General features: G+C 31.3%; 1 protein-coding gene across 1 annotated transcript; it reads left to right on the forward strand.

Annotated features, from left to right (window-relative positions):
• The first annotated feature begins 2842 nt into the window (after positions 1-2842).
• LOC143922533 (proton-coupled amino acid transporter-like protein acs) lies at positions 2843-25024 on the forward strand. The gene is made up of 6 exons (XM_077445800.1): positions 2843-2994; positions 21330-21412; positions 21653-21793; positions 22162-22434; positions 22508-23047; positions 23647-25024. The coding sequence occupies exons 1-6, from the start codon at positions 2950-2952 to the stop codon at positions 24050-24052; spliced, it is 1488 nt and encodes a 495-aa protein (XP_077301926.1). The 5' UTR covers positions 2843-2949; the 3' UTR covers positions 24053-25024.
• Positions 25025-25326: the final 302 nt, after the last annotated feature.

Raw genomic sequence — 25326 nt, forward strand, 5'->3', positions numbered from 1 at the left:
GTGTCGCTGCTTCTCGGACTTCCGACGCGTTGCCTCTCGAGCCGTTGAAGAGCTGCTTCCTCTCCTTCGCCAGTAGGTCAATCCGGATGATTCCTGCGACTACCAGTACAGCGTTTTCGGAGTCAGTCGAGTACTCCGTAGCCACTCGAAGTACATTCCTGCGCTGTTTAGCAGCTTCCTTCTCTTCGGTTTCGGCCTTCCTAGGTTAGACATCAGTAGTCTACTCCATCGTGGTGATTTTCGCCGCTTTTACTGCTACCCTGCTCACGTGTTCCCTGAAGTTTTCCTGAGCTTCCTGTCAATGTGTTAGGAAAACTTCAGGGAACACGTGAGCAGGGTAGCAGAAAAAGCGGCCTAAGTATTAACTCCCAAGTATTTTAGAGAATTCTGAAAAACTATGGGTTCTCCTCCGATATTAATCGTCGGTGGCGTCGGTTTTCAGCCTCGGGTGAAGAAGATCGCCTCCGTCTTCTGCTTAGCCAGTGACATTCCCACTCCATCTATCCAGTTAGATACCCTTCTGAGGACCTCGTTGGTGTGCATCTCCAGCCACTCGGGTTTCTTCGACGACACCAAGATTCCAATGTAATCCGAAAATCGCACCACGAGGGCGATTTTCGTACTGGTAGCTCAAGTCGGAACATACCGTCGTACGTTCCACAAAGTCGGTCCGAGGACCAATCCCTGCGATCACCTGCCATCACTCGGTACGTTCCTTTCTCACGTCAATTCCCCATGGTGTATTCCAGAATCCGGTCGCTGAAGTAGCTTTGCATTATCCTTAGCAGTTAGTCTGGAAATTCGGCGGTCGCCTTCATGGCCCTCACCACTCCTGAGTGACCAGTATAATGTGGTTTCTGGATTTCAAACCTGGATTTCAAACCATTACCTAAGCTTCTAGAACCGTCCTTACCACCGTTCCAATGGCGTCGATTGTCGATCTTCCCCTTCGGAACCCAAATTGCTGTGAAGACAACCTATCCGGCTCGAGATACGATTGTATCCTTTGCAGGAGGAGTTTCTCCAGTAGCTTTCTGGAGTTATCGAGCATGTCCAGAGGTCTTTATGAGGACGGTTCATCGGGCGGCTTCCTGATCTTTGGGAGGAAGACCAGGTGCTTCCATTCCTCGTAGAATTTCCACTCTTCAGGCATCTATTGAACAAACGGAGTAGTAAGTCGGGGGCGCATTCTTTGACCGCAAGTATGGCTTTGTTTGGTATCCCGTCTGGGGCGGGTGCTTCGCCGCCTTTCAGTCCTCTGCAGGTAGTTTTCTACCTTAACCCTTTTTTAGGGGAAAACCTTGAGAAAACAATTGAGAGGGAAAAACCTTGCCGATCACGAAGGCAGCAAAGACCTCCCAAGCCGATAAGCTCTCTCTCTGTCGTGGAACATCGAGCCCATCACCATCCCTGTCCCCAGCGTTTCAACCCCGATCATGGCCTTAAGGGCCTTTCTTGGGGCATCCCACGCAGGGCAATGAAGCCATGTCTGCTCCGCGTCGTCTATCCCAACTTTTTTTTCCCGTGAGAAGGGAAGAACACTGCCTCCGTCTTCTGGACTGCACCTGATAGAGCGCGTCATTGCCGCAGATCTCCACGCTTCTGAGGGATTTCGCAACCACCATGATTGTGACATCGTCAGCAAAAGCAACGTCTATCCTAACCTTAACTTAACCTAACCTAACCTAACCTAACCTTAAATAAATAAGTGTTGGCTGCTAAGATATGTTTGGTTCCGCATCCAGTCCCACACATTTATACAAACATCCCAAAAACATGTACCAAATTGATTTACGTGATTTTCCTATAAAATCTTTTTAATCAAAATTTTAAATTATATTTAATACCCTCAATGTCCGTTTTTCCTCTAACAAAATTTTTTCCAGCTCCTTCAACAACTTCAGATCGGGATTTCGTTGTATATAATGTGTATATCAAAACTTTTCACTAACAAATACGACGCTTCATTACGGCAGATAAATCATTTTTAGAGCTATGCCTGTAATCTACAGATATGTATATAAAATTGAATGTCTGCTTGTCTGTATCATATAGGCTCCTAGACCACTCAACCGCTTATGATGGAACTTTCAGGATTTGTTGTATGCATGTCCGGGAAGCATACTGTGAAAAAAAACGGGAAAAATCTCTTAATAATATTATTCGTAATTACGATTTTTCCGACGTGAAAGTTTGAAGCGCCATTGTGTAGCCAAGAAAATTTGTTAGTTGGTAACCACGTTACCAGTAGGTTTATGAAGACACGGTGCTTAAGAGACGTTGTTCAGTTCCAACCATCACTTGAAACGGGAACGGGAACGGGAATTGTATGCCTTATTCTGGCATTGTAACAAATAAAATATCAACAAAAAAATACTAAAAACAATTCTAAATTTCAACGATCGATATTTTGTATAATGCCCAAGTAAAAAGTTGGTCGCCATGATAACTAATGTGACATAAAAATAAGGTAAAAAAATAAAAGATGTCACGACACTGTTAAAATAAAGTAAAAAATTCTGAATCACTCATAGCAAATATTTTTTACTGCCAATATTCCAAGCGTCGTTACATTTGTACACACATACAGTGATTTTAACGCATATTGTATGTAACGTACACACATTTAATTTCAATTCCACGGTTCAAAACCCACCTTAAATCCCGCGAATACCTACCTTAAATTCCGTCTGACAATCGGCATCTTTCACACATAATATATCCGTTTACAGTAGGAATTTTCGCATTGGAAAATCGCACTTCGCATACAATCTATTAATTTGCTGTGTCAGGTGGTGGGGATCTTTCGAAGACTTGGCCCCTTTGCCACTACCAAGGCGTCATTCTTCGGCCGACGCTTGGACACACGCTACGTATTTACAACACTCTACATATATAGTGAATACGACGACGGCAATCTGAAACGCAGACGGCGCCCTTTATTCAGCGATGCCCAAAAGCAATTCGGCCGCCGCACTCAATGGTGACTATAGGGTAAGTCGAAAATAACGAAAAACAACCACCACTGAAAATTAACTCGCCCTCGCGCCGAATTTCCCAGCGCACTCGTGTTGACAAGTGAACTGTCACACTTGAAAAAAAAACATTGATATTACTATTTGACCGGACCGTAGTTCATATATATATATATATATATATATATATATATATATATATATATATATATATATATATATATATATATATATATATATTTATAAATACAAATGTTGTGTATTACAGAATGAATGGAAAATGATTTTGTATTAGTTTTTAATTTTCACTCTTTTCAACGAGTCAATTAATTTCATTACATTCGGAAAGTATCGGAAAAGTCAAAATTAGTTATAATTTGTTTAAAAACCGGTCTATATTTTTTGTTTATTTTCATACTATTTTTATCGTGTCAAATTTTTTTGTTTAATTCGGCGCTATTTTTTTTATTATAAAATTTAATATATTTTCAAATTCCATGAATATATTGAAGTGAAATAAAATTTTTTTAGCACATACACATTTACAGTCGGCGCATATTTGTCGAAATTTATAATTTGCCTTGTGTACATATTTTAAATCATATTAATGAAATAAAAATGCTTATTGCTTATAATGCGACTGAGAACACTTTCGATCTTTCTATTATTGAATAGTGTATATTGACACAAATCTTTATCATAGTCGAAATGATTTCGTGCTTAATGAATCGTTCAGAATTTAATAGTTGTGTGTAGATATGCATGATATATGTAATTAAATTGTATAATATTTGCAGACATTCGATTTCATTTAAAACATGTGCACAGGGTATCGGTATTGAGGAAAGTGAAAATATTATTGGGGTTTAGCCCACTGAGATACTATTTATCTCGATCCCCGTGTTTATTATGTAATAAACGACGTTTTGGCTCGTGATTTTTTCATATTCGTCACTGAGATACATCGTTAGACTTTTCTCTCGTATTATATTTACTTCATTTTGCGTCACGTTTTCATCTATTTGCAATACTTTTTTGGTGATCCCAATTTAATTTGCAACATGTTAACTGCCCATTTTTATATTTACCGCGTTGATTCCCACTATTTATACACAGTTGATATATAAAACACACAATTACCAGACCGAAGGTGTTTCATCGTCATGGCATAGTTGCTTCGATTCGATTTATTAATCATGACATACAATCTATGTACGATACTTAAAATTTGTTATTAAAACGCATTTAAAAATAAATATTCAAGATGCTCAAACAATGAAATCAAAGGACATTTATTTTTAATTTAAAACATATGTATTCCAATTTTTCTAAGCCGCTTCAACCTTCATGAAAATTCACAATCATTCAATGATTCTTCCTTGAATATGAAAATTTTACTTTTGAAATAAAACTTTTAGTACTTTACAGTAGGTACTAAAGATACAGCGGGAAGGTCAAGTTTCAATAACACTTGCACATGAAAAAAATAGCAACGTAAAACATAAATAAAGTAATAATATCATTACTACGAAAAATATGTGGATCAAAGTATTTAAACTAAACAAAATACTGCTATCCAATTTCGCTTACGAATACGATTCGCAGGTTTCGCAAACGAATACGAGTACATAAATCGATTCATCATAATTTAAAAACAATGGAATTATTCGTATAAAATGAATATGTTTCTACTATCGATAAGATATTTAAAAGGCAATATTTTAAAGAGAATACAAACGTATTAGCTAACTTAAAACAATAAAATATAACCTTCATATAAATGGACCAAGGTTAAGTAATACATTTATCTGTGTATGAAATAATATCAGAGTACATATGTATAGTATTTCCAGGACGATCTTTGAATAACTTATAATCATTAATCAGGGAAACGAATCGTTTGGATACTGTATGTATGTACATACATACATACATACGTTCATAATTCATGCTATTTTTTACATATGTACGTAGGTGTGTTAAGTTATAAACATCCCAAATATTAAATTTACACCACTCCATTTTGGTGTTTAGTTTTTTTTTATTATTTACATTATTCTCATATATTAAAAACCAATCAGATATGCACTCACTACACGCAATCAGTGATTAAAAAGCAATAAAATGTTATTCTTATTTTAACCATAAAGCGATTGCCAACATATCTGGCTATATTTTTTTGTTTGCATTTAATAAAGAATTCCAAATCGTACATTTGTGTAGTGACATTGCACCAAGAGATGTTCGCAAAAACCAATATTGCAATCGTTGCACTCGTTGATTGCAATCACATACGTAAATTGCAATCGTTGCACTGCATATTGTTTATTTTTCTCGATATAAAAACGCCACGTTCAACATCAAAAATAGTGGCGATTATTTTAAAATTATCGTGGCTCTGGGGAATTTTTGGCAGGTTCGTACGCTGTTTGTCGTCAATTGGAAGATGGATATTATTACATTGAATTATTCGTCTGCGTCTAACTATTTGCTGAATTTATTCAATTGCTTGAAATACTATGTATTTTATCATTGTTTAGTTTAAATTCCTACTCATTGCGGTATTCCAAAAAAATTCAATTAATATTTTTTCCTAATATACCATGCATCAATGTATGAATGATTTCAAAAAAGGCAACAAAAACCATAGATATTTTTCGGACAATTTTTAAATTGGATTCAAGTATTCAACTTTATCCATTTTCAATATATTCTACATAAAATTTAAATATCATTTTATATCTTGTGTATCTCAAAAAAAGCTTAAACATATTGTATGACATGTTATTTTGCTCCGTCTGAAGTTATATCAACACGATTGTATGAGCATGTGTATAGAAGAATTATTGAGCATTTTTATACATCATTTGCTGGATCAAATTTCTAATAATGGAGTCATCTTAAATCATGTTATTAAAGTGACGGATCACAATTTATAACGACAGTTATAATATAACGAATGAAAAGCGTACTAATCAGGTAATTACATACATTAAATAGGGGAATCACACATTTTTAACGCGCATCATTGAAATCATTGAAACAACAACAAATATTCCAAATGTTGCAGAAATTCAAATTTACATATGTATGTATGTAAGTTGCTACACAAAAATAACTAGGACACATGTGAATTGTAAATTCTAATGACGTGAACCATTTTTCTTTTAACCTTATTGTTCTTTTTTATTAGCTTAAAGATAATCAGTATTAATGCAGTCGTTTTATAATTCACAAACTATTTTTCAGTTAAATAAACTACCATAAAATACACCCCGAAAAATAGCCAGAATGTATCGTAATAGGATAAATGTGCATGCCTAAATTTCCATGCAATTATTTTATTCTGAATTATTTTAAAGGACTGAATCAATTTTTTATTTAACAATAGCTGAACCCGGCATGCGTTGAAATGCCATAATAACGCATGCAATTCCCGTTCCCGTTCTCGTTCTCGTTCCCGTTCTCGTTCCCGTTCCCATTTTTCGTAAAAACGCAGACAGCGAACACATTTAAAATAATTCAATTGCGAATTAATTCAATTCAATTCAGCGAACACATTTAATTTAATTCAGTTTATTTTACCCTAACAACGCAGGTCGCGACGCAAAAACATTTGAAATTATTGCGTGTTGCAATGACACTCATTCCCCTTTTTCCCGATTCTGTTTCCTTGTTTGGGCGATGTTTTTTCACAATAATAATCCCGGACATGGATACAACAACTCCTGAAAGTTCCGTCGTAATCGGTTGTGTAGTTTAGGAGCCTATACGATACAGACAGACAGACAAGCAGACATTCAATTATATATATATATATATATATATATATATATATATATATATATATATATATATATATATATATATATACATATGTATATAGATTTTCTACGTGAATTAATCGAAAGATTCAGAAATATAATGCATTCACGGCTCATAAACAAATGTGACGACATCTTTAATCACACTATAACAGTCATCTTTAATCACACAGATAGTCCGGGAGTTCTGATTGAATTTAATGGTCTATTTACATATTCATTAGATCTTCCCTATTTTTAAATTCCATACAAATTAATTTAATTTTTATTTAAATTCCATAAAATATTGTAAGTTCATTTTTCTCTTCGCCAAAAACTTGTCAATCGGATTGGGACTAAAAAACTAGAGTTTCTCAAAGGGGATGCTAAAAGGTACTTTAATTGAAGAAAGACTTTTTTTTAATTTTATTTAACATTTTGATTCGGGGACGTTCAAAGAAATCGCCCATTATGTATCCAATAAATTATTTTTCAAAATGTACATATATGTATGTACACATACATACATTTTATATGTCTATGCTAATAGTTACTGGTTCATTAACCATAACCTCCATATACACATGTATATATTGTATATGTAAGTATGTATTTTATAGATTTGTTGATTTTGCTGGTATACTTGTAATGCTTTTTTATTATATCGTCAGTTATCGTCAGTATTTATAGAATAGTAAATATTTTTGAAAAATACTCGAAATCCTGAGACGGCTTGATTATATAAATTATACGAAATCTTTTCCAAATTTGATAAATTATTGAGTAACAATTTACAAAGACGATAATTTCTAATGAATGATAGGTATATTTTACATATATTGAAATATTGTCATTTTGGACCCCAGTGGACGGCCCGTCGTCGAAGAGTTAGATCTCTGCGACTTGAAGACTATCCCAATCGGCTCTCGGGATTGGGTGCGTTTTGGCCGTATTCCAACCTCTCGCGAACCCGTCGATTTAAAAATAATATTTACCAGAAGCGTTCAAAGCGACTCCATAATGCAGGAGAATTTGGAGGGAATTTGCGTTGACCAGAATAAACACGGGAAGGTCGCCAGTTCAAGTCCGGCGGACGCGGAAATCCACAGACGCACATACAAGTCATTGTCAGTGCGTTCATGTCACAATGCGATCAAACTGTTTGGTTTATGTACATATACATAAAGTTGTAGAAATATTTTTGTGACAAATTTCGATCTCAAGATTTTGACTGATGTGAATTGATTACCTCTTCTATTCAAGACTTGATGATTTTTGGAAGATGTTTGTAAAAAAAATATCCTGCTTCCGGTTGACCGAATATGAAGTTTTTTATCATTATATTAATTTGAGTAAATACATACATATACGTATGTGTGTAAAGTTAAATTATGGCATTCCTTCTTCTTCTTGTTAATGCCTTGTCCACATCCGGACGTTGGCGACCACCTCGTCGATTATTTGAATATATCCGCATCGGTCTTCAGCGGCTCGGAACAGCTCTTCGGCGCTCATATCGGTCCACATGCGCATGTTTCGAAGCCAAGATAACTTTTTCCTGCCAATCCATTTTTTCCTTCTATTTTCCCCATGGTTATCAAACGGAGAAATTCGTATATTGGACCCCGTATCATGTGTCCGAGGTACTCCATCTTTCTCCGCTTGATGACAGAAACAAGTTCCCTGCCTCTCCCCATCATGCCGAGGACAGCTTCGATGGCATTCCTACATACACAAAAGCTTCCTCTTATCCTAGAGACTTTCAGATCATTTTTATAAATCGTTCAGTACTAGTGGTCTTACCCGGCTTCGCTCGGTATTTGTAATATAAACCGCTTAAACATGGCTAGTCTTATAGTAAATATTGTATTGTACAAACAATGAAATAATATTGGTAATGGCTGTTTTACTAAAGTTTATTAAACTTAAACATTTTTCAAAACCCAAAAATGTGACCTGTTTCTAATTGTTTGCTGTATATATGTATATATATATATATATATATGTATATATATATATACATATATATGTGTATATATATATATATATATATATATATATATAATATATATATATATATATATATATATATATATATATATATATATATATATATATATATATACATATATTTATATATAGATTAATGTTATAAACCGTCAGTCGTGTGTGTTCTTCACCAATTTCATCGATTTAACGTCGATGAAATTTAATTATCGTTTGATGAAATCATGCAAGTGCTGTGATATATTCTTTCTTCGTACGTAACGAAGAAAATAAATAAAACATCTCAGAAAAACGTGTGGGTGTATAGCGTGGATGTATGTTCAAAGTGTATAATAAATATAATACATGCGAGTTTGAATTCTAAAAATATTTTTAGAAATTTTTTTATTTAGTAATGTTGAAGTCTTATTGAATGAATTATGTGTATGTGTCATCATCATCACCATCCATCTTACAGCCATTTTAATCCACTGCTGTATGAAAGCCTCTCCAATACACAACCATTCGTCTGTGTTTCGCGCATCTCACCCCTCACATTTTTCTAATTTCATTCACCTATTTCCTTGTGGCCATCCTTTCACTGTTTTACATTCTCTTGGGTTCCATTCTTGCACTGATTTTTTCCACCTTTTGTCCATTTATCTAGCTACTTAACCTGCTAATTGCCATTTCAATCTCTTCACTCTCTCCACTATATCCACTACCCTGGTCATACTTTTTACCCATGTATTCCGTTTTTTATCTGTCATCGTTATGCCAAGCATAGAGCGTTCCGTACTTCTTTGAGTATATTACACTAATAAATATATAAATGTGTATAATATTAACTGATTACAATGTACATGTATATACTATTTAAACATCAAAAGTATATACATATATATTACAGAAAATCTTCAATTATTTAAAACTTTAATTATTTAAAATTTACAGCGATTTGCTAATACATGCATACATACTTGTGTCAATGAAATATGTCGGTACTATAATGAATAATAATAATAAAACAACAGAAGACATATCATAAAAATCATAATATGACAATAAATAAGTAATAAGTTATGAATTCTAAAACTTGTTTTATGTACTCGTTTCATTCAATAAAGTAAAAAAACTTCTTTCAAAACCTTGAACTAGGCTGTGATTTTATAATAAAATAAATATTTTCTTTTGACGACTCATTCAATGATGTATATCATTCAATAGTTTAATTTTTACTGGAAAGCATCGATACAAAATGAAAATTTTAATGACATAATTTTTTTTACTAAAATCGTCTATTAAAAAAAAGGAGACCCATAAGGGAATCTATGACAGTCAACCCAGGGGCGGTTTATCGAACATTGAAAATAAGCGTGTGAAGAGGCGCCTGTACTTTGGGGGCCTCGAAATGGGCATTTGCTACCAAAATTTACAACTTAATTACTATCATTGTCCACAATATGTTCGTAAGCCAAGAATAAATGAAATTAGTACCTATTTTACATAGTATTTTGAAATAGTAACTATTTTATTCCAAATACTGTTAGTGTTTATAGTAAATACATAAAAATAAATATATGGTTTTGTAAAATCCTAATGAAAAACCATATATTGAAAATAATGGTATAAAACGATGATAGCATTTTTTTTCTTCTCAAAAAACAAATGCGTCTGGGGCACCTCCGTTTACTAATCCGCTACTGAGTCAACATAAAAATTTGAAAAGAAAATAACAATGGTAATGATCAACAATTCAGTAACTAATACCTTGTTTCCTATCTCCTATGTACATATAATATAATATTGTTCATGTGTAAAAAATACAATTAACGCACAAGCCATATTATATTATTCACATCATAATATATGTATGTACATAGATAAAGTTTTACTTGAGTTTAATTTTCACGAGATTTTTATCGTTCATTATGTCTCAAATACTTTTCTAAAAGCTACTGATTCAATGATTCTGTTTTATACATTTTTAATTCATCTACATTTTTCTTGTTATTAGTATTCATAATGTTCTCTTGTTCTATTGTATAAGTTTTTAAGGCATAGTAGGGAAAAACAAAATTTATTTACAATTCTTACAAATTTGTTCATAATATGAATTTTCAACGATAAACTGATTGTCTTATCGGTAACATAATTGCACAAATATAAATATTTCAATGTTAATCTCGTAGCATAGTCGGACTATTAAAATTGAACTACATATAACCTTTTTATGGTCCATTTTTTCAAAATTACCATATATTCACTTTATCATATAAGCCACAACTGGAACATATTTAAATCTCAAAATTATCTTTAATTTTAAGCTAACGAAAAAAATGTATACATAATTTTCAATTCAGTTTAAGTTCAATATAAAATTTAGTTCAAATTCAGTTAAAGTGTTGAAAAATTCTTATGGTAAATGCGATTGTACTTTTCAAATCGTATATCTCGTGGTGGTTTCATGTTTTATTAGTAAATTAATTTTTTTTATCATAAATGAATCTCCTACTATTTGACATATAAATCACAATGCATTTATGTATTTAGCATCTTCATAGATATTTAGTTAATAAGTTATGCAGCGAAAACCCTGAGTAATAGCCAATGGACGTCATTGTTACATATGTACATAGTACATATAATTAAATAGAAGAATTTCATATGAAATATTGTTATAGAAACAATATTTATGTTGGCGTATGTTTGAAATAAAATCTGACTTCAATAATGTTGGAACTCACGAATGTTTCCATTGCATTAAAATAGAAAATTTCTGGACTGTTTTCATTTAAAAAAAGTCGTCTTATCGAAAATAAATTCAAATAATTTTTTCGCATAATAATAATCAATTTGATGTATCATTAACACATTTATATTCCGTGTATAATTCATTAGCGGCGTTAATTAAATTGTGTTGAAAATAGATAAATGCACACATAGTACTACAATAATTAAGTTACATCTCCATCTATATATAATACATATATATACCATACATATGTACATATATGTATGTATGTGTCTAGTTATTATTTGGGATAACAAACTATTAGGTTACTTTTAACTGCGAAAATTAATAATTAATTTATGTAAAAAATTTTATTGCTGAATATAAATAAAATGTCTAAATAAAATTATCGTATTATAAAGACCACTACAAAACTAGGGTTTTGTTTCGTAGATTACGAAAACAAACGCAGAAAGTTCCAGAAACCTACTATATGGGGTTGTTACATACATATGTAGTTGCAAAATACAGATGTACATATATATATATATATATATATATATATATATATATATATATATATATATATATATATATATATATATATATATATATATATATATATATATATATATATATATATATATATATATATATATATATATATATATATATATATATATATGTATACGAACACCACAGCTTCGGTTGGTCTTAATCAGAAAATGAAATACCATATCTTCCAAATTATTGAATTCAGTATACTCGAAAACGTTTTCAGGAACTTGGAATTGGATAAGGCATAATAAAATATTTACTGTCACCTTCGATTCGCAGACGATATATGTACATATGTATATCGTCTGCGTACATATGCATATGTACATATATGTATATATTACATACGTGTATATATTTATGTATATAAAGATAGAGTGTATGTTTATGTAAATGGTTTTTTCCAGGAAGGCGCATTGGGTTTAACTGCTAGGCCTTCCTGGTATAAATAAAATAAAATAAGCATTTAAAAAAATGAGCAACTTATACAAATTTTTGACTTTTGCAGTCATATTGCCGTATATTAAAATATTTATATTTAATTATCTAGCGAATTTTAAAAGTCAAAAACATGCTTTTTTACTATTTTTTTCCGTATTCCGTATTATGAGCTAATTTCGCTATTTTTTTACTAGCCTCTTTTTACTTCACTTTCGATTTTTTACTTAATCACGTTTATAAGTATTGGTTTTTTTATTTTAATATTTTTTGTTTTTATCGAAACATGCTAATTTGAGCGGAAAATGATTTCAATCAAGATTTGTAGCTGGTCAATTCTGTCAATTATTTCAATGTTAATTCTGTCATATGTCATTTACCGAAGTTGTTATTTTTGTACTGTGTGTATGTACATATATCAGCGCTCGAAATGGACGAGAGCGCATGGGAACGCCGCTCCCTCTCCTGAAATCCGGAAATGTAACATTCCCTCTCGATAAAAATCCAATATTTTCGTACCCTTTCGTAAATTTAAAAATCGTTCAGTTTTTCACGTCTATCTGATGAGAATGTTTGTATTTAACGATTCATCACACACAAAGATGTCAATCTTTTATGAATACATAAAATCTGTTATGAAGAATATAAACTCAATGAGCCACTGTTCGAGTATCTTCAAAATTCTTCATATATACATGTGTATATATGTATATATATATATATATATATTATATATATATATATATATATATATATATATATATATATATATATATATATATATATATATATATATATATATATATATATATATATATATATATATATATATATATATAATATAAGAATAACATTTTATTTCTGATTAAAAAATACTTATTGAAAACAAAACATAAAATTACATAGGGGCGCAAATTGAAAAAATGTCTAGTAACATATAATGTATTAGGTATAATGTAATAGGTAAAAAAAAAATCAAAATCATTTTTAAAAATTATCTAGCATTCCCATTCGTGAAAATTTCCATTCCGTGGTGTACATATGTACATGTAGATATATATATGTGTATTCGAATCTTCTCAATTTTTACTAAATAACCGGAACAGCACAACTGGTTCAGGATGCCGGCGCCATATCTTAAAAGCGAAACAATCCTGGTCAAACTGGGACTAATGGTAAGCCTATATAGTGTTATAAAATAATAATATTGACAAGCCCTGGTAGACAGGGACGAACGAACGATGCGACACGAGACTGCGCGCCAATATTATCTTTGCTTATAAATAGACCGCAGTTCGTACTATTCCCGTTGGAACATCACTGGACCACTTGGTTAACACGTCGACTATCGCTGCACATTTTTATTTCCCGCACGCCTACGCAACACAATTTATTCAATCAAAAATTACCATGTGTCTTGTTTGTTTTGAGAGCGCGTTTGGGGGGCTAAAATACAAATAGCGCCGTAAGTCACGGTTATGTCCTAGTGGCCTTCTCGCGAGTGATCTGACGCTTCCTTTAAAAATATTGTTTGTGACCCACATATTGAACAATTGGTCCTTCCCATTTGTTTGCACTGATTGGTGCACATCAGTCGCACACCGGGTGGTGAAAGAAATTGCCGTTTATTGAAAGAATTCTTTGTTCATTTGTTAACACCTACCCGCTCCTTTTGGTACGCGTCAAGGACCATCGAAAATTATGAGACAGGCTTTGAAAATTCGCTAAACGAATTTCGGCAATGTGTTCCACGTGCTCTACTGCAATCCATCATCATCAAACTGTTATATACCTATACATGGTAGGTATATAACGTGTGCAACTACCAAAGCTTCGGAAGTTTATTATACACAATCAATTATGCATTCAAGATACGTTATCATACGACTCGTCAGTTTTTCCATTAAAATCCAAATAAAACTTTTATTTAAAATGTCGAAATTGTATCTCCGCGGCTTCAGTTATTCAGTTAAGTACATTATTTATTTTTGACTATTAGTAAAATACAATATATTCACATATTATTATAAGACAGCTATACTTTCATCGGAAATCCGTATAAACTTTCAATAAAATCTCGCTTGAAGTGTATCAAAATTTTTTTGTAAGATTTAACTCACAAACAGAAATGTCTAGCAAACAAAAATCTCCAAGTCGTTTTTATGACGTCAAATTTCTACTTATGAAATAGTTTAAAAGCTTATAAATGAGGCTTGGGAGCCTGAGATTTGATACTCTAAATAAAAGTTGAATAAAAGCACAAATCCCGGATGTTTAAATGTGATGAAAATGCTATAAAGGAGTTCAAAACAATCTAAATCCGAATCCTTTGAAATTGTTTCCACTCTTTTTGTACTCGTTTAAATTAGTAAATAAGAAGAAAGGGACTTTTAATGAAAATACAGAGCATAAATTGCAATGATTACATTTGTGAACTTGAAATGAAGCCAACAATCGGATATGATTAGTTTCGCATTTGTATATCGAAAAGCGAATATTTTATCCACTGTATTTTTTTTCACACGCTATAATTTGTAGATTCGCAAATAGTGAAATGTGTGAATTCAAAAACAATTCATGATTAGTACGCACTTGCGAATTGGTTTACGCCACACACAGTACGTGGAAATTATTCGATTTTCCAAAATTGATAATGTAGGACCGGAGCCTCAAACCGAAACTGAATTATAGGCGATAAGAATAAACGTATAGACAGCAATTATAATAAAAATTTAAATATAATAACAAAGTAAATATGATTTTAGGACAAATTATGCCAATTAAAAGGTATTATAATTTCCAAGCTGTTTGTAAGAACTTTTGCGATCATGTGCCAAATCCGGGGATTCACGAGCATTGTTTTTAAATATACCTAGTAATAAAATATCTATAATGAGCAACTTCATTTTCGCCAATGTCATTTTTTTCCATTGTCGTCAACTTAGAAATACTTGAAAACCCGAAAAATTTCCGAAAAAAAAAAAAATATCTTTCTTTATTTATTACATTGTATAACAAAGTACATATATGAATACAGTTCAATATTATTTAAGTTTTTAAATTTGTATAAAAATAATTAATAATTTGAATCAAAATAGTTTTTAAAACAAAAAGTTATGAGAAGGGATTTTGTACGCAAGAACTTAAACTAAGGCATTAAGTAAATAAGCTTTTGAATATTTTAAAATATTAATTATTTATACTAATATTTTATGTTAATATTCTAATGTACAAAAATTGAGTTCAGAAAGTAACTATAACTGAGAAATTCATTTAATTTTCTCCGACCTCTCATCCTCTAAAAGGAATTTAATTGAAAATAGAGTTTAATTACATCCCCACAAGCTCAAAATAAATTTAATATTATAATTAAATTCCATACAAAATAAAAATAATTTGAATTATTCGAAAAAAATTGATCCCTTGCAGATCGATTCAACATTGCCGATACAGTCCTGTGTCAGAACCTGGAATCAAAATCCTTTTTGTGTTATTTTATTTTTTGATCAATAAATGTTTATTAAAATTAAATTAAATTTTAATAAAAATAAATAGCGATAAAAACATTTTTGTATTTTGCATTTGCTAGGGAGTCATCGACGATATTTTTTTACTTATCCAAATCAAGAAGACTGCCATTCCAGGTGCAATGAGCTGACATTTGTATTATATGTGAATTTATTATGCGGAAAATACACATGTTATAACATATTATTGCGATCGACCACATACTAGCAGCGAACGTAACCAGAGCAAGCATTGTAAACAAGCTGAAAATAACTTGTGTAACGGCTTGTGCCAAAACAGATTGAATTAAAAGTGTCTCTTTTGACTATCGTCGCCGATTTGACGACCACTGAATTGATTTTCGGCTTAATTGATACTTCAAATTGGTCTCAGTACGTACACTTAATGTTAATCACCACATCCAATACTATCACGTACGTATGCTCAAAACTAATAATATGTAACTATATTTTAATGACTGTTTTTTTTTTAAAACAGTCATTAAAATATATGTTATGTTAAGGTTAAGTTAATATATGTTATATACATGTTAAGGTTAAGTTAAAAGTGGATTATTTTCAAGTTCTTAAGCAAAACGTTTAGAAAATTCAAGTTACTACATAGTTGGATAAAATAAAATTTTGGGAAAATCTTGTGTGCCACACTTCGCAAACTCCTACTCATTTTGAGTTTTTCTTATTGCAGTCTATTTATTGTGTTAATTTGTATGTTTTCCCAGATCGTTTTATAGACGCGTTATTTTAAAATTTGATTGCGATGTACTACATATTTACCACCCACTAAAAGACATAAAAAGAAAATGATTCGCCTCCCCATTCTTCAATCTATTCATTTCTTCAAAGTAAACATAGAACATTTTAAAATCTTACGTATAAGATATGTATATATTGAATTATAAATTTTACAATGAAAACTTTTGTAAAGAAATTGCTTTCTTACAAAAAAAATCTTGTATTATTAAAAAAAAGTTTTGTATTATTATAGAGCTTACAAATATTTACTTTATCTATCTTTAATTCTATAGTATGTTTGTAGTAACAATAGATGAAGTTTTGTTACAGTGTAAAAATTTTCCCTCGTTTTTCAATCTGTCACTAACATTAGTACTGGATGTGACTGTAAGGAGCTTTTTTCACACATTCATAGATTTGCGGCCAAAATATAATCAAACAGAATAAATGAAACATAATCAAAATAATTAATTGAATCTGTTTAGTTTTTAAGTTTAATAAAGGTTTAATAAAAATTAATTAATTCTGATCTGCCAATATTAAAATATAATTTAATATTATATTACACGTAAATAAACATCAGATAGATATATGTAGCTCGAACCAGCCTTGTATCGATCTTGAAGATCGGAATTGGCAATGTGCGGCATAAAAGCGAACACCTTCCGGCGTCAAGCGACGCTCAAACTGTGGGGCGCGTTGCTCTCGGTATTTCTGGTACGCTCTCGTCTATGTATTGCGCAAGCGTCACACTCGATGCCAACAGCTTCGTCAGCGAGATTGACGGGATTTCAAGGTCAAGTTTTCGACGTCGATGTCCTCGTATCCCACCCACTCACCTCCCCCTTGTGTGTATACCCTTCGCCCTCGTATAACGCATTCGAGATCTCAACCGGTGCAAATCACAAAATTTATAGAATCAATACATAGGGCGAAATATACATAATTTGTATGTATACATAACATACAAATATACATACATAACATCCGTGCATCGATGATGATAATGCCCATAATTAATACATAATTTAGAAAACATTATACGTTGTATTAATTTCAGAAGACTTATTGTAGTGCCAGAGCTGAATGTCAATTAATTGATATGGTCACAAAGTAAACAGATACCATTTATCTCATGTGGCTTCTATAAACATTCGTTCATTGTTCAAACTTTTTTGTGGAGTGGTCAACTATTTATGAAAATTTTTCGTTTAGTGGATCAAAAATTGATTTCAAAAGCTCTTCTCCTTCAACAGAATTATCGATTCACATTAAACTACATTTTATATACATATGTACATATATAAAAAATATTAAACTATATAACAAAAACAATCATTTTCAGTTTCGCTTCCATATGTCATCACTGGCAAGACGCATTGATCGAAGATATTTTACTTCTTTTGATTTGATGGCAAATGGCATTAATTCCCCCGAAAGCACTCCAACCCAATTTCATAAATATCTTCGTTTCCTCTTTTTTATCACCAGTTTGTTAATGATTTGACGTACATTTATACAGATAATTTATGTCTTTTGTCTAATATAAAAATATAGGGAGTGCACTACTTATTTACATTCATTTAATCTTATATACGTAAATTTTTAGATGACTTACATACATATGTATGTATATTCATACGTACATATGTATGTATACAGAGATAACGGGTGACTATAGCATTTCCTCTCATGAATAAGATCAAACTTATTCCAAAGAAGAAGCTTTTATATGTGTAATTAATTAGATTTTTTATAATTATTTCCAGTGAACCAAAGATGATAGTTAAATTTAATTAACTTTAGATTAGATAAATTTCAAATTCATACATATATTCTATTGTTCAATTTGTTTCGTTCGTTTTATATTTATCTCAATTTATTTTAATTTTGTATATGTACATACTTGAAACTTTTGTCAAATCTACATGTATACTTATAAGCAGAAATATCTTTTTTTTTCCTCTAAAAATGCAAAAAAATTTAATTTAATTTACATTTGATATTATTGCTTTTACATTTGTACATATACATATATACAATATCACATTTAACCAAAATATTACATCCAGTATGTAAAATATTCTTACATTGCTTAACTACATAGAGCTAAGGGACATCTTTGGTCATTCAATAAAATTTTTCAACTGCCAAATTGCGTTTTTCTACATAATGTTTGTAGAGAATATACATACATACATATATTACCTTCCTATTTCAACCTATGCATATGATGGGTGATATTCACGATTAAATGAATCAAATTTTACCCATATACAGGGCCACCGAAAGGAATCTCGGGTCTTGGGGAAAATAATTCCAGGCCCTATTGCAAAAACAAAAAAAAACTTATATGTACATATATATTGTATTTCAATATGCAAAAAAATATCAGAACTATGATAATTTTTTTTTGCTATTTTTTTAATTATTCAATTATAAAAAGTATGAAAGGGACTTATCTAAAATAATGCGCGGATCGAAAAATAAAACATTAAGTGTGAAAAATAAAACATTAAGAAAATGTGTGTCATTCTTTAGAAAATACGATTGTTTCCATTGTCTTCTGCTTCTCGGTGGTTGCGATGAAATTTCTCTGGATATTGTGTAATCAAATATCAATATTAATAATCTATCGATATTTCATTTTAAGTCAATGCTTATCGCATATTATGCGAACGAAGGCTGAAGGTTTAATTTTTTTCAGTTTTGAATTTATTTATACATTTACTTTCGCAGTGCTATCAGTCAATTCGTCTCGGCACATTGAGAATTGGCCACGCCGTCACTTATTATATTGTTCTGATGCACTTGAAAAATGCTCGCACAATTTTCATATTTTCACTCAAACGCCAGTCTAATGGCGCGAAAAATCGATTCAAGCGTGAACGTCAAAGATTTCGTCTTTTGCTTTTCATGTTTTATTTTTCAGTATGAATAATATGTTACTGTAAATGCACGAATGTGGAGTTTATCCCAAAATTAGTAGCAGCTTCTGACAAAAAGACATTTTTATTAATACAAACGTTAAAGCTATGTACATATGTTTATTTGTGTTACACAAGTACCTATGTACATACGTTCATAAAACTAGTAGCATCTTAATAGCCGATTATTTAATCGTATGTTAATTGATTCGACGTAAGGCCACCTATCTTTACCTATCCACGTCAAAATTTAAAAAACCTTTTTTTACTTACATCTAATAGTTAACTTCATATACATCTAACAGTTAATTTTTAATTTACTTATATCTAATAGTTAATTTTTAATTTACTTACATCTAATAGTTAATTTCGTGATTGAATTGTAATCTGACGTGTTGAACTGTTTTGTTAGACTACATATGTAAATGCTTATCAATTCAGAAAGAAAACTCTTTATTGTTTTCTTTTCAATTGAATGAAATAATCAATCCTAGCACTTACCATAAATTATAAATAAAGAAAAAAATTTTGTTTTCCTACACTTATTAATAACTCATCGTTAATTATATATAAGTTGCACATCTCAATTAATCTTTAAATTTGTAAACAAAACAGGCATTTCCTGTTCCGGTAGTTTTTTTCCAATGCATTCCGTCATTTTTTTTACGGCAAAACATTGGAAGTAAAATTTCACCTGCACCAAATCTATCAAACATTTAATCAACGAGTAGGGCGGTTGTTGAAATTAACTAATAATTATTTTAAAAAGACCGTTTTTTATAATTTGGTATAATCCAAATGAAGCGCAATACAGCCATGATCAATAAAGTAGTTATGAATGACAAAACATAGAATTCAAACTATTCTCAAACTATATTATTTAAGTTTATGAATTTGAGTCAAGAATCTTGCGAATAAATTTTTCAGTTCGAAAAACATTTTATATTCAATATATGTACATACATATGTATAACATAATTGTATGTACATACATACATATGTAGATGAATTTACTATTTTCATCGAACATATATTTAAGACCTAATATGAGTCCATTTAATTTTCCTACATATTTTAATAATAATGCATAGAATATTTTTTTTATGAAAAGCATGTGAACTTCTTAATATTAAGATTTTATTTTATTTATTGTAGTAATTTTTGCATAATTATTAAAGTATTCATATGTTATGGCTTGCGATGTATTTATTGCGACGGATTCAATTGGTACTTCACAAATGCATATGCGATTACGACACTTTTCAGTGACACAGACTTGAAACGTTTCATTGTCAAGTTAATACGGTATTATTGTTCGTTTACACTACGACGACTTTTCATACATGTAAATATGTATGTAAATACACACGTATGTACTTGGTATTTATGTACATGCATGTCTAAATTTAAAATAAACTTCATTATTTTCCTTCCTGCATATAGTACATATGTACGTACCATTCCATATAATATGAATAAAAACAAAGTATAATAAATCATTAATTTGGTGACGGATTTGAACGTTGTGAAATACCAACATTGAAATATTTATACATTATTGTCAATTGAACTGCGCATTTGTACATTTTTCCGTTATTTTCTGATGTTAGATGTTAATTTCATGTACACATTTGTATGAATTGTTTCAGCAAACCCCTATGGTGCCGAAAACGAAAAAAAATGCAACCATTGTCAAAGGAGGCACTGAACTTGTCGACATGATGACTGTCAAGTGAGTAATTTTGCAGTTATTTATTTCACATTTTACATATATGTAATTATGTATTTATCATAATGTAACGTCTAACTCGATTACTAAGATGTGTTTGTTATTTAGGACAGGTATCGATTTACAGTACGATAAATCATACATACATATATGGCAGTGTATAAACGATACAAAAATTTATGAGTAATACAAATAATGTATGAATTTCGCTCTTTATAAATTTTTATTTAAAATATTCTCCAGATACAAATGCGACAAGAATACCGCAATGATAAATATGGAAGCTGGTTCGACTGTACCATTGGTCGATTCACCGAATGTCGATGCAGAAATCGACGATGATTACAATCCTTTTGAACATCGAAAATTAACACATCCGACATCGTAAGTATTTTTAATTTAGAGAAAACTTTCTTAGCTTCTGATAATCGATTCGTCATCTTTATGTTATTTAATTCGTACGTAAACTTATTACGTTATGAATTTGACTAAAAAATAAACGAAAAAAAGCTTAAAAGAAAAATATTATATCAACTTTCCTCCTTTTATTTTTATATTAAAAAGACTTCTTGTAGTACACTTTTATTTTTTATCTGAAAAATCAATATGTGCATATGTACATTCATATACATATGTATTTATTTCAAACAGTAAAGTGTGATCAATCTTACATATAAATTTAGTAGTGATATTAACAAAATATTATATATATATCTATAATATAAATTTCTAAACTTTCATTATCTTTAAAGGGACTACGATACATTCATTCATCTGCTGAAAGGATCTCTAGGCAGCGGCATCCTCTCAATGCCTAGAGCCGTAATGCACGCAGGACTTTGGGTGGGCGTACTTGCAACATTTGCCATTGGTGCAATTTGCACATATTGCGTCCACATTTTGGTAAAAACAGCTCAGCATTTATGCAAAAGAAACCATATTCCTTCATTGGGATTTGCCGAAACAGCCGAAATCGCTTTTTTATCAGGACCTCCCGCATTGCACAAATACTCGAGATTAGCCAAGTGAGATTTTTTTACATTAAATTATTTTTCATAGTGAATTTATTTATACCTTACGTTTGGCCTTATTTTTCAGAGCTGTCATCAATACATTCCTGGTGATAGACTTGTTAGGCTGTTGTTGCATATACGTAGTATTCGTCTCGTCGAATTTGAAGCAAGTCGTAGATCACTATACTGGTCAAGATATGGATGTTAGGATCTACATGGCCCTCCTCATGCCTTTCCTTATACTTCTGAACCTCATACGAAACCTCAAGCTTTTATCGCCGTTCTCGATGATAGCGAATATCCTTATCGGTGTTGGAATGGCGATTTCCTTCTACTACATATGCATTGATCTTCCACCTCTCGATTCGAGACCTGTATTCGCCTCTTGGAGTCAACTTCCGGTATTTTTCGGCACAGCTATTTTCGCCCTGGAAGGCATCGGTGTAGTTTTGCCCCTCGAGAACAACATGGAGAATCCCCATCACTTTATTGGCTGTCCTAGTGTACTCAACTTGGGCATGTGCATCGTCGTGCTCATGTACAGCATCACTGGATTCCTTGGATATTTAAAATACGGAGAAAACACCAAAGCTACTGTCACCCTAAATCTGCCCACTGATCAAGTGTAAGTTGAGTAAAAAATTAATAATGTGCAGTTGCGATTTTGCGAACGCGGGCGTCATCTAATGCGATTGTTTTTCGTTGTTTAATGTTGCGATTTATTTTCAGTGGAAATTTATTGCGCTTGTGCGAATTTTATTTTTGCCTTTCTATTATTAAACTATGCATTGTGAGTGCTTCGAATTTTCTCCTCTAGTTTTGCACGATTCGTACAACTTAAAACTTAAGCTTCTAGTTTTAATAAAGAAACCTACACATTACTGAACTGACCAAAACGTGAAACTTCAATATTTACTATTTTATACACAATCTTTATATGAAAACGAACGTTTTGTTTCAGAATACAATTTAACTTTGACATTTTTTATACAAAGTAACAAAATCATATACGATTTAAAATTTCGTTATGTTTATCAATTTTTAGCCGTTTTCACAGGCCTTATTGAACTATTTTTCATGGGTGATTATTTTTATAATTTTGTTCAGAACATTTGAATGGAAGTTAGCTCAAATGATAAATGATTAATTTTATTATCTGTGTATATAATTGTGTATTATAATATTTATGTCTTATTGATGTTTATGAAATTGTGCCTTTTTCAGGATGGCCCAGTCTGTGAAGGTGATGATAGCTCTGGCCGTATTCCTGACTTACAGCCTTCAATTCTACGTCCCCATGGAGATCATATGGAAAAACATAAAGCATCGCTTCGAAGGAAAGGAGAACTTCGGCGAATACGCCCTGAGAATCGTCACAGTGATCGGCACAGTTTTGCTAGCTATAGCGTTGCCAAATTTGGGACCTTTCATCACGCTGATCGGCGCCGTGTGCTTATCGACTTTGGGTCTAATGTTTCCGGCCATAATCGAACTGGTAGCGTTTTGGAACCACCCTGACTATTGCAACAGCAAATGGTTTCTAATCAAAAACGGTTTTTTGGTGACTTTCGGCGTGCTCGGCTTCATCACCGGCACAAAAGTCAGCATTCAAGAATTTACTGAAGGGTAACAAATGGCTGTAAGCGTCACAGTCCATATAATTTTCTACAAATGTATGTCCAAGATCAATTAATCCAACTTTGATATTAACATTTTTTATATGATTTTTTTTTTGGTAGATATAATTTAAGAAATATCAACGTCAGATTTGGCGGTAGGCAAGTGCTAAGTTTTAATTAGCAAAAGCCACGCGTGCAAAACAGTGCGAGCGCAACTAGAAAAGCGTCCGTTCAGTTGCACAATTTAGAACGCATCTGACACTATGCTATTTAAATGAATGCTTTTCATATATACTATTTTTTTCGTAGACTTTTATTATAGGTTTATTCTTTTTAGATTAAAATATTCGCACTGGTCGCTAGACGTGTGGGGAGCTCACAGACGACTAGCGACGCTTTTTAGCATACTTAGTATACACGTTTAGGCGTATAATATAATATTAATTAAATAACAATTTTTTACATAAATATTTTGATAATGAAACATTCATACATGTACGGAGTTACGACTTTAATTAAATACTTTTTGCTCAAAGTTATCTTTTCCAAGACATTAAATGTAATTTTAATTAAAAAATACATATATTTTGTTATACACCTACTAATTAAAAAAAACATTGTATTTTTCACGCTAAATGCGTGTAAACAAGCATATCGGTTCAATGAACCGTCTAAAATTATATGGTAGTTATTATACACATATTGAATTTTTTGGATGTAAGATATTATAACATCTCATTATAAATCTGCGACTCGATTCTAAATTATCAATAAAATTGTATAAGAATTTTCTTCAAAAAAGTGTATCAGATTTTGGGTATGATCATATAAGTTTGTATATTATAAAATAATATGTATGAGTATAAATTTGATACATATGTGGGCATAGAAAAATCTAATTTGTCATTCTTAAATCGTGGCGCAGATGAATTTATTACGATGGATTTTATACTTGAGCAATTACATATAATAAAATCTACCACAAAATGTTGAATTTTTTTGTTTTATTTATTTTTATATCATATTATATTAATTATTTCCGGAAAAAAGTCGAATTTTACATGTTTTATTCGACGGATCATAATATAAAAAAATCAAAACATTACTTGACAGCAATTCAAACCTTCAATATTGGCAAAGTTTTATTGAATAATTGGAGGATTATTTTCTTCGGAGAAATGATTTTCACATAAGATGTTATATAGAGAGATGAATAAATAAAATATCGATTTTCGTTAATATATTTTAATAATATTTATTCTCCTATCTTACACATATTATCAAC

Source organism: Arctopsyche grandis, chromosome 2 (assembly GCF_051622035.1).
Source record: "Arctopsyche grandis isolate Sample6627 chromosome 2, ASM5162203v2, whole genome shotgun sequence".
Classification (NCBI taxonomy): Eukaryota; Metazoa; Arthropoda; class Insecta; order Trichoptera; family Hydropsychidae; genus Arctopsyche; species Arctopsyche grandis.

Coding starts and splice junctions, on each gene's coding strand:
- LOC143922533 (XM_077445800.1), top strand. CDS start 2,950: ATGCCCAAAAGCAATTCGGCCGCCGCACTCAATGGTGACTATAGG. Junction 2,995..21,329: donor CACTCAATGGTGACTATAGG/GTAAGTCGAAAA, acceptor GAATTGTTTCAG/CAAACCCCTATGGTGCCGAA. Junction 23,048..23,646: donor AATCTGCCCACTGATCAAGT/GTAAGTTGAGTA, acceptor TGCCTTTTTCAG/GATGGCCCAGTCTGTGAAGG.